Raw genomic sequence first — 13,636 nt, forward strand, 5'->3', positions numbered from 1 at the left:
TGTATGTCTTCCATTTCCTAATAATTGCTCCCACAGTTGATTTCTTCAAACCAAGCTGCTTACCTATTGCAGATTCAGTCTTCCCAGCCTGGTGCAGGTCTACAATTTTTTTTCTGGTGTCCTTTGACAGCTCTTTGGTCTTGGCCATAGTGGAGTTTGGAGTGTGACTGTTTGAGGTTGTGGACAGGTGTATTTTATACTGATAACAAGTTCAAACAGGTGCCATTAATACAGGTAACGAGTGGACAGAGGAGCCTCTAATCAAGGAAGAAGTTACAGGTCTGTGAGAGCCAGAAATCTTGCTTGTTTGTAGGTGACCAAATACTTATTTTCCACCATAATTTGCAAATAAATTCATTAAAAATCCTACAATGTGATTTTCTGGAGAAAAAAAAAACAAATCTAATTTTGTCTGTCATAGTTGTGTACCTATGATGAAAATTACAAGCATCTCATCTTTTTAAGTGGGAGAACTTGCACAATTGTTGGCTGACTAAATACTTTTTTTGCCCCACTGTGTGTGTGTGTGTGTGTGTGTGTGTGTGTGTGTGTGTGTGTGTGTGTGTGTGTGTGTGTGTGTGTGTGTGTGTGTGTGTGTGTGTGTGTGTGTATCATTGTAAATAAGATTTTGTTCTTAACTGACTTGCCCATTTAAATTTTAAAAATAAAAAAATAACTTAACTCATAGGCCTGGGTGGGCTTCCTTTAAAATACTAATTATAATGCAGATTAAATTAACATTCTGCACACACAGCATGTGCACCCATTACTGTCACCTACGGCGATACACTCCCCTCTGTATGTATTTGCACAGTGAAGCTAACATTTGGCTCTATACTCCAGCATTTTGGATTTGAGATCAAATGTTTAATGTGAGGTGACAGCACAGAATGACCCTTAAATAAAAGGTTAATCTTCATACATGTTTTACTGTTTAGAAATAAATGAAAGCACTTGATGGATCTAGTCTCCGCATTTTAAGAAGTCCCAAGTATAATGGACAAATTTACTTAGTGTATTAAAGTAGTTAAAAGTTTAGTATTTGGTCCTATAATCCTAGCACACAATGACTACATCAAGTTTGTGATTTGTTTTGTGCGTGGGTTGTGGGTTGTTTTGCTCAATAGAAAGAAATTCAAGTCATCATTCAGTTCCTAAGTGAGTAGATACAGTAAGATGTTTTTGAACAAATCTATATTAATCCTGATAATGCCCTAATTAAGAATCGTGAATAATGACAAGTGAAATACCGTTCAGAGGCTACAAAACATGCTAACATGTATGGTCATCGTTATGATCCATATCATAGTAGCATCCACGTTAATGTAAAAAGTGTTCAGAAACACCTATTGTTATTTACAATAAAAAAAGGTCACTCCAAAATGAAAATACATGATTCAGTTCCTATTGAGCAAAACAATCAAAAACACAACTAAATCAAAACTACAAATGTATCCAACAAGTTTGTAGTCACAAGCGTGATGGTATCATTGAGTAGGAATATGAGACAAAATACTAAACTTAGTGTATTAAGTGAATTTGTCCAAATACTTGACTTTTTCATAAATGGGGGGAATAGATACAGTACTTTCATTTCTAAAACAGTACAAACGATATGAAAATACCCTCCAATAAAAGGTGACAGACATTCTGTAGTCTCATGAAACATTTGATCTCAAATCCAAAATGCTGGAGTATAGAGCAGCCCCCCATCCCAAATAATATTCTTCACTTTCAAATAGACTGAACAAAAATATAAACGCAACATAAGTGTTGGTCCCATGCAGCAGGGTAGCCTAGTGGTTAGAGCGTTGGACTAATAACCGAAAGGTTGCAAGTTCGAATCCCCGAGCTGACAAGGTACAAATCTGTCGTTCTGCCCCTGAACAGGCAGTTAACCCACTGTTCCTAGGCAGTCATCGAAAATAAGAATTTGTTCTTAACTGACCTGCCTAGTAAAATAAAGATAAAATTAAAAAATGAGCTGAAATAAAAGATCCCAGAACTGTTCCATACAACACAAAAAAAAACATCTCAAATTGTGTGCACAAATTTGTTAACATCCCTGTTAGTGAGCATTTCTCCTTTGCCAAATTAATCCAGCCACCTGACAGGTGTGGCATGTCAAGAAGCATATTAAACAGCATGGTCATTACACAGGTGGACAATAAAAGGCCATTCTAAAATGTGCAGTTTTTTCACACAACGCCACAGATGTCTCAAGTTGAGGGAGCATGCAATTGGCATGCTTGACTGCAAGAATGTCCCCCAGAGCTGTTGCCAGAAAATGTTATGTTCATTTCCCTACAATAAGCCGCCTCCAACGTAGTTTTAGATAATTTGGCAGTACATTCAACCAGCCTCACAACCGCAGACCACGTGTAGCCACGCCGGCCCAGGACCTCCAAATCTGGCTTCTTCACCTGCGGGATCGTCTGAGACCAGCCACCCGGACAGTTGCACAACCGAAGAATTTCTGCACAAACTGTCAAAAACAGTCTTAGGGAAGCTCATCTGCGTGTTCGTCGTGCTCACCAGGGTCTTGATCTGACGGCAGTTCTGTGTCGTAACCTACTTCAGTGAGCAAATGCTCACTTCCGATGGCCACTGGTACACTGGAGAAGTGTGCTCTTCACGGATGAATCCTAGTTTCAACTCTGACCTGGCAGATTGCGTATGGCATCATGTGGGCAAGTGGTTTGCTTATGTCAACGTTGTGAACAGAGCCCCATGGTGGAGGTGGGGTTATGGTATGGGCAGGCAGGCATTAGCTACGGACGTCAAACAACTGCATTTTATCAATGGCAATTTCAATGCACAGAGATACCGTGACGAGATCCTGAGGCCCATTGTCTTGCCATTAATTTGCAGCCATCACCTCATGTTACAGCATGATAATGCATGGCTCCATGCCACAAGGACCTGTGCACAATTCCTGGATGCTGAAAATGTCCCAGCTCTTCCTTAGCCTACATACTCAGACATGTCACCCATTGAGCATGTTCGGGATGCTATGGATTGACATAAGATTGTGTTCCAGTTCCAGCAACTTCACACAGCCATTTAAGAGTGAGACAACATTACACAGGCAACAATCAACAGCCCGATCAACTCTATGCGTATGTGACCAACAGATGTATCTCCGTATTCCCAGTCATGTGAAATCCATAGATTTGGGCCTAATTTATTTATTTCAATTGACTGATTTCCTTCTATGAATTGTAACTTTGAAATTGTTGCATGTTGTGTTTATATTTTTTGTTCAGTGTACATTACACACTGTTTGGTGCAGCATGAACACCTTCAAAAATAAATGGACTTTTGTTTCCACCTGCTTCTGCATCTGCTTACAACTCTGGTCTCAGTGTTGATCATAGCCTGACAACAATAACAGCCTTGTGAGAACAAGTTAAGCACATGTGAGGGTTGACACCACTTCCTTAATGAATTGTGGAGATGACACAAAACAGCCCTTTAAAATAATCTTTAAAAATATAATCAATACAGCTCTCACAGAGACAAGATACTATTTTCCAAATCAAACTAACATACTATGAACATTGACCTCCATAATTTAGTAGAGCTGAGAATTCCTTAAACTTCCCACATATTAAGTGGAGTTTTGGGGCTCTCTGCCAGAAAATTTTTAAGGAAGACATTAACAATGAACAGGCTAGAGGCTGAATAGGAAAGGGTGCTTGATAAATAGGGGATAAGGAAGTCCTTAATCCTCCCACTTATTCAGTGGAATTTTGGTGCTTCTCAACAATGTGAGAAGGCATTGACAGTGGACAGGCAGAGAATAGAGAGAAGAGCTAAAGAGATCACACTGCCTGTAGGCCTCTCTCGCACCCATCCAGCAGCACCTTAATTTTGTGCAGTTCCTCGATCTCCTGGTGGTGGCGCTCTGTCTTGTGGCTCACCAGTGAGCGGTAGAAGTGGATGGTGAATACCACAAAGATAACCCCCACCGGCACCATAATGATGGTGGAGGCCAGGGCTGCCTGCCAGCCACTGTGCCCTGGCGGAGGGGTGGGCTTGGGTGGCAGGGCGGGGCCACTACAGTTCAGCTTGGATAGTGCCAGCTCTGCAGCAGCCACCGCCACCTGGTTGGCGGAACTAGAGTCCACGGGCAGGAACTTGATCCAGCAGAGAAGCACTACCTCTGCCAGGAAAAGCAGGATGCCCAGGGCAGTGGAGAAGCCCCAGGCCAGCTCGATGTAGTGGTGCATGCGCTCATGGGGTGACTCGCTGACTGAGTTGAGGTTGTGGATATTGCTGACTGCCTCCACGTTGGGTAGGATGCAGGTGCTGATGAGTAGGGCGAGCAGGTGCACAGCCACCAGCACCGTAGTACAAACGCTAAAGGCAATGAGGAGCATTCGTGGGTAGTTGTACTGGATCTCCAACTGGACCTCCACCATTGCCACCTAGCAAAACACATAACACCATCACTATCACAGTCCACAGTGAGAAGGAAAGCAACTTGATTTTCAGACTGGTTAAAATGCTATTAATAGCAGCAGGGGAGTGAGTGCGTTCTTCCCCCCTCTAGGTTTATTTTTTTAAATTCTGTCTCCAGGAATACAGTGTACAGGCTGCCAGGGAAATTGAGCTTAAAAACAACTTTGAAGCGATTAGCCCTGCTATTATCCCTGAAAAACAGTGGGGTGACTCACCATAGCGAAGCCAGAGAGCAAGGCAGAGGTGCGGCTGGAGGCTTTCAGTTTGGCCCGGCTCAAGTAGAGCTTCCTCCAAGACAGCGCCTGCACAGAGTGGTGGTTGGAGGTGACCAGCTCCAGGTAGCTGCGGCGCACCCAGTCCCTGTAGTCCATCCCTCCACCCTCCGGCATCCGCTCAAAGCCCCCCGGGGCTGGGGAGCCCATGGGCACGTTCAGCTCACTGCTCATGGCAACTAGCTGACAAGAAGGGATGAAAATGTTAAAAGAAATAACACAAAAAGAGAATGATTCGAGATTTTCCCAGATTTCATGTTTATCATCAGTGGGCCAATTTGACAGTGTGGTCCAACATTGTAACATTATAGCTGAATTCCTGAGACATATCTGAACCTAGGCTACTCACATGGCTGGGCTTCTCTTGTTTTATGAGTGGCTTTCATCACCTATCTACAGTTGAGAGCAAAAAAAATTAACTCTTAGCAGTGAGTGCTTGAAAGTATTGATTGTGCCATAATACCATCTGTAGCAACAAGTGTCCGGGTTACATCCTGCGGGCAGAGCAAAATTCAGTAGATGGTACAGTAAGCAAAAAAGGTTCGGAACCATTGTACTATAACAGAGATAAAGAACTCAGATTGTAAAACATCTCCTTTTAGTCATACACTGAATCAAAATATAAAACGAAACATGCAACAATTTAAAAGATTTGACCGAGTTACAGTTCATGAGGAAATCAGTCAATTTAAATACATTCATTTGGCCCTAATCTATGGATTTCACATGACTGGGAATACAGATATGCATCTGTTGGTCACAGATACCTTTAAAAAAAATTAGGTTGGGGTGTGGATCAGAAAACCAGTCAGTATCTGGTGACCACGTGCAGCATGACACATTTCCTTTGTACAGAGATGATCCGGCTTGTGTAATGTTGTCCCACTCTTTAATAACTGTGTGACCTTGCTGGATATTGGTGGAAACTGGAATGCACTATCGTAGACGTCGATCCAGTGCATCCCAAACGTGCTCAACGAGTGACATGTTTGGTGTGTATGCAGGCCATGTACGAACTGGGACATTTTCAGCTTCCAGGAATTGTGTACAGGGCCTTGACAATGCATGGCCCCATGGTGCATGCTGAAACAAGAGGTGATGGTGGTGGATGAATGGCATGACAATGGGCCTTAGGCTCTCGTCATGGTAGCTCTGTGCATTCAAAGTGTAAATTGTCTGTAGCTTATGCCTATACCCATACCATAACCCCACCATGGGGCCCTGTTCACAATGTTGACACCAGCAAACCGCTTACCCACACGACACCATACAGGCTGTCTGCCATCTGCCTGGTAAAGTTGAAACCGGGATTCATTCTTAAAGAGCGCACATGTCCATCTTGCCAGTGGCCATCGAAGGTGAGCATTTGTCCACTGAAGTAGTTTACAAAGCCGAACTGCAGTCAGGTCAAGACCCTGGTTAGCCCGACGAGCATGCAGATAAGCTTCCCTGAGAGTTGAGCAGAAATTCTTCGGTTGTGCAAACCCAGTTTCATCAGCTGTCCAGGTGGCTGGTCTCAGACGATCCCACGGGTTAAGCAGCCCGATTTGTGGAACTCCTGGGCTGGCGTGGTTACTCGTGTTGGAAGTCCGGACGAACTGCCAAATTCTCTAAAACGAGGCAGTTTATGGAAGACAAATTAACATTAAATTCTAATGGTAGACATTCATGCAGATAGCATGCCAATTGCTTGCTACCGCAAAACTTGAGACATGTAGCGTTTAAGTTTGTGTAGATATGGCTACATCCTGGTCAGGGAAATTCAACCGGATACGACCTTGATGCCTACGTCGGTAAATTATTTACAACTTGGTCAAATTATGAATAGCTAATTAATTTTGTGCGTGATACTCAGGGATCCTGCATTACGATCTTGACAAATGACGTCACTGGCTAGCGTTCTACTGGTCACAATGTCACTGAGAAAAAAAAGTCACTGAGAATAGTTTGAGCGATAATTACAGAAGCTCATTCGCATCCCTCAGTCAAGGAAGTTTTTTGCTAAATTAAAATGTCAGTTTCTAAAAAAAACAACGTATGAATGTATCGCAATCGACAGCCTTGTGCAACGTAGGAGATAACTTTTTTTTTTTTATCCAGCAGGCTAGGTAAATATCTCGCGCTTACTTTAGTTAACAAGATAGCTAACGTTACCTGGTTAGTAAACAATAACCAAGCGTGGAATGTCAGCTAGCTAGAAAATAAGTGCAACCAAGTGTCATCATAAAATGTTTAATTCCTTAGTCATTTCAGCGTCCATCAATCCAAATTTTCGCTACGGCTACTTAGAAAATAGAAGACGATGCGACTTCCTGGCACTCTGGCTAGCATCGCGTTGGCGATGTTATGGGCTAGCTCAGTAGACAGCTACACGATTGACCTTTTTGCCAAGACGTCATTTGACCTTTTAATGCAACCACAAACCTTGACGTACTTCGGTGAATATTAAAGGGTGATGAACTTGCTGAGAGACTTCACTGCTATTTTTCCTTCACCGTACGGAGCATCCTGGTCACGTGACATCTGCATCCCATGAAGAGAATATGGCTACAATTAACAAAGTGGAGCCATATAAACAATGATAAGGAGTTTAAACTAGACCACCTCAATAACCCAAATTGTGGTCCTCACAATGAATGAGACTACAGGTTACATGTGTTTTCTACTCAATTTATGAATTACAATAATTGTAATTGCTCTGATAAATCAGTAGGTCTTCAGCATGTGGGCTGGTGCTGGTTCTCAAGGTATGGCTGACCTCACCAATTTGATTGAATTCAAAATGGTTCTCTCAAAAGGAGGAGGCTGGCTATGGAGGTGCTAGTAAAAACAGTTTGAATAACAAAATTATTACAACCGTAAAACATACAACTCGACCGGTCAGTCACTCTTTCAATTCAGTCATCTCTTTCCCTTTCACACCGACAGACAAACTTCCAATTCCACCCATGAATAGATTTTAATAATGCCCAAGAAAACTTAACAATGACAGCGTTAAAATAGACAGACACACAAGTAATCTATGCCAGTGCACACTGCAAGTAACCCACTCCATAATTTGGCAATGTATTAAAGGAGAAGGAAATAATATGGGTGTGTAAGCCTTCATTTCATGACCATAAAACAGTGTTAACAAAAAAAAGACCACAAAACCTATGACAAGTATGTTTCCGGAAAAGCCCCCCCTGCCCAAAAAGTTGACAGTAATGATGTAAAACGAGCATTAAATTATAGAGTTATGACTTGTATTAGCAGTAAAAAGCTATATAATATGCAGATTGTTTTTGTCAGGCTTCATCTTTTGCAAGCAGGGGGCAGATTTGAACAGGGCACATCATTCATGAGGTGACTGAATTCTAGCCAATAGGATTTGTCATGCTAGAAAGAGCCTAATATTCTCTACCTAGTCCCATCCCAAAAATGTAAAATCACAGGGAACGTCTGTTAATCACCAGAGGTATATTTAGCAAGGTGAAGCATTCCAAATGTTCCTCACTGATGTATATACATTTAAAGGATTTACGTGCCAATTCCCAGCATTCTTATGCCAGCAGGCCAGACCACATACCTAAAGTGAAATATCTGGATAATTCATGCACGTTAAAATGTCCACCATACTCAAAGTAAGGTTTCAAAAGTTTGATCAAACTTATTGACCCTTCCCGGAATGTGTTCAGTAACAAATACCTTCAAACAAAGAAAATAAAAATAAAATATTATTAACTTATTATTGACTGATTTAACACTTTCTCTGCAGATAAATAAGCAAAAACATTAATAAAAACATTACTTCTTTCGGTGTATTGGAAGCATTTTTTTTTTATAAACTCTAGTTTAGGTATTATAATGACACAGCAAGAAATGAGCCCCCCCACCCAAAAAAAGAAACGTTTTTCAACTTTCTATATTAGATAGACTAACGAGTGTGAAATTGCATTACAGATAAAGATGATATTGAGCAGTGCTAATGGTTATGTTAACATGTCGTCGTAGGGACCAGTATCACACACACAGTAAGGCAACTGAACATTTACTCATGACCTTGCCTAAGCGCTTGACAAAATGGCACTGAAGCAAGAGTTAACTTAACAGATCTTTCTGCAAATCAATTCATGAGCGTAGTTCGACTGGTGTTTTGCCAGTTTCCTCCATGGTGTCCTCCACAGGCAATTCAAGAGGTCTTTGAGGGAAGCTTCATCTAAACTTCAATAATAGCCACTGGAGTGTGTTAAATGAGACTCCTCTCTTCCCTGCTTCTTTAGTCTATTTATATTTGCAGAGGTTATATGCAACACCAGTAACTTGCAGGCAGACCAAATGAACTTCTTTAAGGCTGAAGTTTTTTTTTCCTTTTCCTTTCTACCACAGTCACATCAACACTAACCACCTTGCATGCTCTGTTAATGACCTGTATCCTCAAGAGTTTAAAAAACCTCATGATAAAAACAAAACACAAAACAAAAAAAGGTGAGAGCACCAAACCGGCCACCATCTTAGCCCGTTTAAAGTCTTGAGGCGAAAAAAGGAAACTTGTAGAAGTGAGTTGTGGGGAGCCAACTGTCAATTTATCACTGTAGACTAGCCCGGGCTAATGCTGAAATGGCTGAGCCCCTTAGTGGAAATGTCTCTGTGCTCCCTGTATCGCCACCCCCTTTCCTTGGTCTCCAGGGCTAAGCAGCAAGTGATCTTAGACGCGGAAGCTCTCTCCCTTGCCGTCTATGTGGCGCAGGCGCAGGTATACGTCGGTGCCGATGCCCTGCATGGACTGGATGGACAGGGAGCCACCCAGATACTCGGCGTACGCCCGGGAGGTGGGCAGCCCGAAGCCAAACCTGACGGGTACACAGAGTTTCTCATACATTAATATTATGGAGTTTTGTAAACTGGCACAATTAACATGAATTGATTATATCTTTATTTTGCATTGCAATGAGCAAGGACTTCCTAGAGAAAGCAAAAGGCGTATAAATTGTTAGGGGATGCTAAATGAAGATGCAAACATTACCCTCATACAGTCGCAAGATAAATAATTGCACGGACATATTTCGTAGGTGTCATCTCCATGACTACTTAAAAGCAAAGAACAGTTCATACAAAAAAAATAATGTTTTTTACTTACATATCCATTCCCCAACAAGTCTCAATAATTCATAAGATGAAGTAAACCAATGTGAATCAAATTAAATTGTATTTGTCACTTGCTTTGGAAACATCAGAGGAATGGAATCAGTGGAATGGAAGTGTGTGTCATTGACCGTTTTACTTTACATTGGAATTCCATGGCACACAGGAAGTCAATTCAACCCCGCATTATGAGTGTAAGAACCGATGCAGGAAACAGTGGGTATCCCAGTCTTACTCACCCGTGCATGGGGCCGGACTGAGGGCCGCTGTTGGTCATGGTGTTGAAGAGGTTGTTCATGCGAGGGTCTTGGTTGCTCTCTTCAGCTGTGCTGTAATGGTAGTCTGTCACCTTGTCCAGGATCCTGTGGGGGATTCCGCCACCACGGTCTGAGATCCTGACAAAGATGGAGGATTGCCCAGGGTTACGCAACCAGCTAATATTAACTGTGAAAATGAACACTAGTTGGCTATCCCTGACATAGTAGTATGATGCTGAACATTTCTTCAAAAGTAGGTCAACTGAAACCAAAGAAAGAAAGGGCAGACATTTACAGTATAAAGGATTACATGTCTGGCATTTTCTGGTGATTGCAATTATTTTTATCCCATTCAATGGTGGTCAATGGCAAACTGATCATAACCTAATGCTAGCGCAGAGAGCCAGTATCATCCTTTGGTCTTGCATTCTCCTATATGCCAACCTTTAGTAATTCCCAAATGTATTTACAGGAGTACAAAAGCACTTAATACACTGACCTGTTCTGCAATAATAGAAATAATGAAATACGAACATGAAGTAAATAGGGGGGGGGGGCGAATAGGGGTCAGGTGTAAACATTTAGCAGTATAATGAGATTCTGGTAGCAGCAGTTGTGTATGTGTCGCATGACTGTATATGTTTATACATTACCGTTCAAAAGATTGGGGTCACTTAGAAATGTCCTTGTTTTTGAAAGAAAAGCAAAAAATATATATATATATATAGTCCATTAAATTAACATCAAATGGATATACGAAATACAGTGTAGACATTGTTTAATGTTGTAAATGACTATTGTAGCTGATTTTCATTTGTTTTATGGAATATCTACATAGGCCCATAGGCAATAAAACTGGCCTTCTTTAGACTAGTTGAGTATCTGGAGCATCAGCATTTGTGGGTTTGATTAGAGGCTCAAAATGGCCAGAAACAAAGAACTTTCTTCTGAAACGTCAACAGTGAAGAGGTGACTCCGGGATGCTGGCCTTCTAAGTAGAGTTGAAAAGAAAAAGCTCTCCCATACTGGCCAAAGAAACTAAAAGATTAAGATGGGCAAAATAACAGACACTGGATAGAGGACAGAAGAACTGCCTAGAAGCCAGCATCCCGGAGTCACCTCTTCACTGTTTATGTTGAGACTGGTGTTTTGCGGGTACAATTTAATGAAGCTGCCAGTCGAGGACTTGTGAGGCGTGTATTTCTCAAACTAGACACTAATGTACCTGTCCTCTTGCTCAGTTGTGCACCGGGGCCTCCCACTCCTCTTCTATTCTGGTTAGAGCCACTTTGAGCTGTTCTGTGAAGGGAGTAGCACACAGCGTGTACAAGATCTTCAGTTTCTTGGCAACTTCTCGCATGGAATAGCCTTCATTTCACAGAACAAGAATAGACTGGCGAATTTCAGAAGAAAGTGCTTTGTTTCTGGCTATTTTGATCCTGTAATCGAACCCACAAATGCTGATGCTCCAGATACTTAACTAGTCTAAAGAAGGCCAGTTAAATTGCTTCTTTAATTGGAACAACAGTTTTCAGCTGTGCTAACATATTTGCAAAAGGGTTTTCTACTGATCAATTAACCTTTTAAAATTATAAACTTGGATTAGCTAACCATGTTCCATTGGAACACATGAGTGTTGGTAAATTCCAAGCATCTGCCTCTAACCCTAGGAAGCTCTTTACCACCTTCTCCTCCCTCCTGAATCCTCCTCCCTCCTGAATCCTCCCCCCCTCCTCCCTCTCTGCAGATGACTTAGTCAACCATTTCGAAAAGAAGGTCGACGACATCCGATCCTCGTTTGCTAAGTCAAACGACACCGCTGGTTCTGCTCACACTGCCCTACCCTGTGCTCTGACCTCTTTCTCCCCTCTCTCTCCAGATGAAATCTCGCGTCTTGTGACGGCCGGCCGCTCAACAACCTGCCCGCTTGACCCTATCCCCTCCTCTCTTCTCCAGACCATTTCCGGAGACCTTCTCCCTTACCTCACCCCGCTCATCAACTCATCCCTGACCACTGGCTACGCCCCTTCCGTCTTCAAGAGAGCGAGAGTTGCACCCCTTCTGAAAAAACCTACACTCGATCCCTCCGATGTCAACAACTACAGACCAGTATCCCTTCTTTCTTTTCTCTCCAAAACTCTTGAACGTGCCGTCCTTGGCCAGCTCTCCCGCTATCTCTCTCAGAATGACCTTCTTGATCCAAATCAGTCAGGTTTCAAGACTAGTCATTCAACTGAGACTGCTCTTCTCTGTATCACGGAGGCGCTCCGCACTGCTAAAGCTAACTCGCTCTCCTCTGCTCTCATCCTTCTAGACCTATCGGCTGCCTTCGATACTGTGAACCATCAGATCCTCCTCTCCACCCTCTCCGAGTTGGGCATCTCCGGCGCGGCCCACGCTTGGATTGCGTCCTACCTGACAGGTCGCTCCTACCAGGTGGCGTGGCGAGAATCTGTCTCCTCACCACGCGCTCTCACCACTGGTGTCCCCCAGGGCTCTGTTCTAGGCCCTCTCCTATTCTCGCTATACACCAAGTCACTTGGCTCTGTCATAACCTCACATGGTCTCTCCTATCATTGCTACGCAGACGACACACAATTAATCTTCTCCTTTCCCCCTTCTGATGACCAGGTGGCGAATCGCATCTCTGCATGTCTGGCAGACAAAGCAGTGTGGATGACGGATCACCACCTCAAGCTGAATCTCGGCAAGACGGAGCTGCTCTTCCTCCCGGGGAAGGACTGCCCGTTCCATGATCTCGCCATCACGGTTGACAACTCCATTGTGTCCTCCTCTCAGAGCGCTAAGAACCTTGGCGTGATCCTGGACAACACCCTGTCGTTCTCAACTAACATCAAGGCGGTGGCCCGTTCCTGTAGGTTCATGCTCTACAACATCCGCAGAGTACGACCCTGCCTCACACAGGAAGCGGCGCAGGTCCTAATCCAGGCACTTGTCATCTCCCGTCTGGATTACTGCAACTCGCTGTTGGCTGGGCTCCCTGCCTGTGCCATTAAACCCCTACAACTCATCCAGAACGCCGCAGCCCGTCTGGTGTTCAACCTTCCCAAGTTCTCTCACGTCACCCCGCTCCTCCGCTCTCTCCACTGGCTTCCAGTTGAAGCTCGCATCCGCTACAAGACCATGGTGCTTGCCTACGGAGCTGTGAGGGGAACGGCACCTCAGTACCTCCAGGCTCTGATCAGGCCCTACACCCAAACAAGGGCACTGCGTTCATCCACCTCTGGCCTGCTCGCCTCCCTACCACTGAGGAAGTACAGTTCCCGCTCAGCCCAGTCAAAACTGTTCGCTGCTCTGGCCCCCCCAATGGTGGAACAAACTCCCTCACGACGCCAGGACAGCGGAGTCAATCACCACCTTCCGGAGACACCTGAAACCCCACCTCTTTAAGGAATACCTAGGATAGGATAAAGTAATCATTCTCACCCCCCCCCCCCCTTAAAAGATCTAGATGCACTATTGTAAAGTGGCTGTTCCACTGGATGTCATAAGGTGAAT

The 13,636-nt window shown here is 43.5% G+C and overlaps 2 protein-coding genes across 13 annotated transcripts in view; both read right to left on the minus strand.

Annotated features, from left to right (window-relative positions):
* Positions 1-3,468: 3,468 nt before the first annotated feature.
* Positions 3,469-7,546, minus strand: orai2 (ORAI calcium release-activated calcium modulator 2). 12 transcript variants are annotated; one of them, XM_046324612.1, is made up of 4 exons: positions 7,171-7,546; positions 5,086-5,129; positions 4,680-4,915; positions 3,469-4,430 (listed from the first exon to the last, which is right to left on the minus strand). In XM_046324612.1, the coding sequence occupies exons 2-4, from the start codon at positions 5,120-5,122 to the stop codon at positions 3,825-3,827; spliced, it is 879 nt and encodes a 292-aa protein (XP_046180568.1). In that variant the 5' UTR covers positions 5,123-5,129; positions 7,171-7,546; the 3' UTR covers positions 3,469-3,824. The 12 variants fall into 12 exon arrangements, with proteins under 12 accessions (XP_046180568.1, XP_046180602.1, XP_046180576.1 ...); XM_046324646.1 differs by having other exon boundaries at positions 4,680-4,919; XM_046324620.1 differs by having other exon boundaries at positions 7,161-7,546.
* Positions 7,547-7,676: 130 nt separating this feature from the next.
* Positions 7,677-13,636, minus strand: part of bckdk (branched chain ketoacid dehydrogenase kinase) — a 37,541-nt gene continuing 31,581 nt past the window's right edge. The window contains exons 10-11 of the mRNA XM_046324565.1: positions 10,100-10,255; positions 7,677-9,568 (exon numbers count right to left, since the gene is read on the minus strand). Of these exons, the coding sequence (XP_046180521.1) occupies positions 9,424-9,568; positions 10,100-10,255 (301 nt within the window). The 3' untranslated portion in view covers positions 7,677-9,423. The remainder of the gene's footprint in view (positions 9,569-10,099; positions 10,256-13,636) is intronic.

This window comes from Oncorhynchus gorbuscha, linkage group LG02, assembly GCF_021184085.1.
Source record: "Oncorhynchus gorbuscha isolate QuinsamMale2020 ecotype Even-year linkage group LG02, OgorEven_v1.0, whole genome shotgun sequence".
NCBI classification, from domain to species: domain Eukaryota; kingdom Metazoa; phylum Chordata; class Actinopteri; order Salmoniformes; family Salmonidae; genus Oncorhynchus; species Oncorhynchus gorbuscha.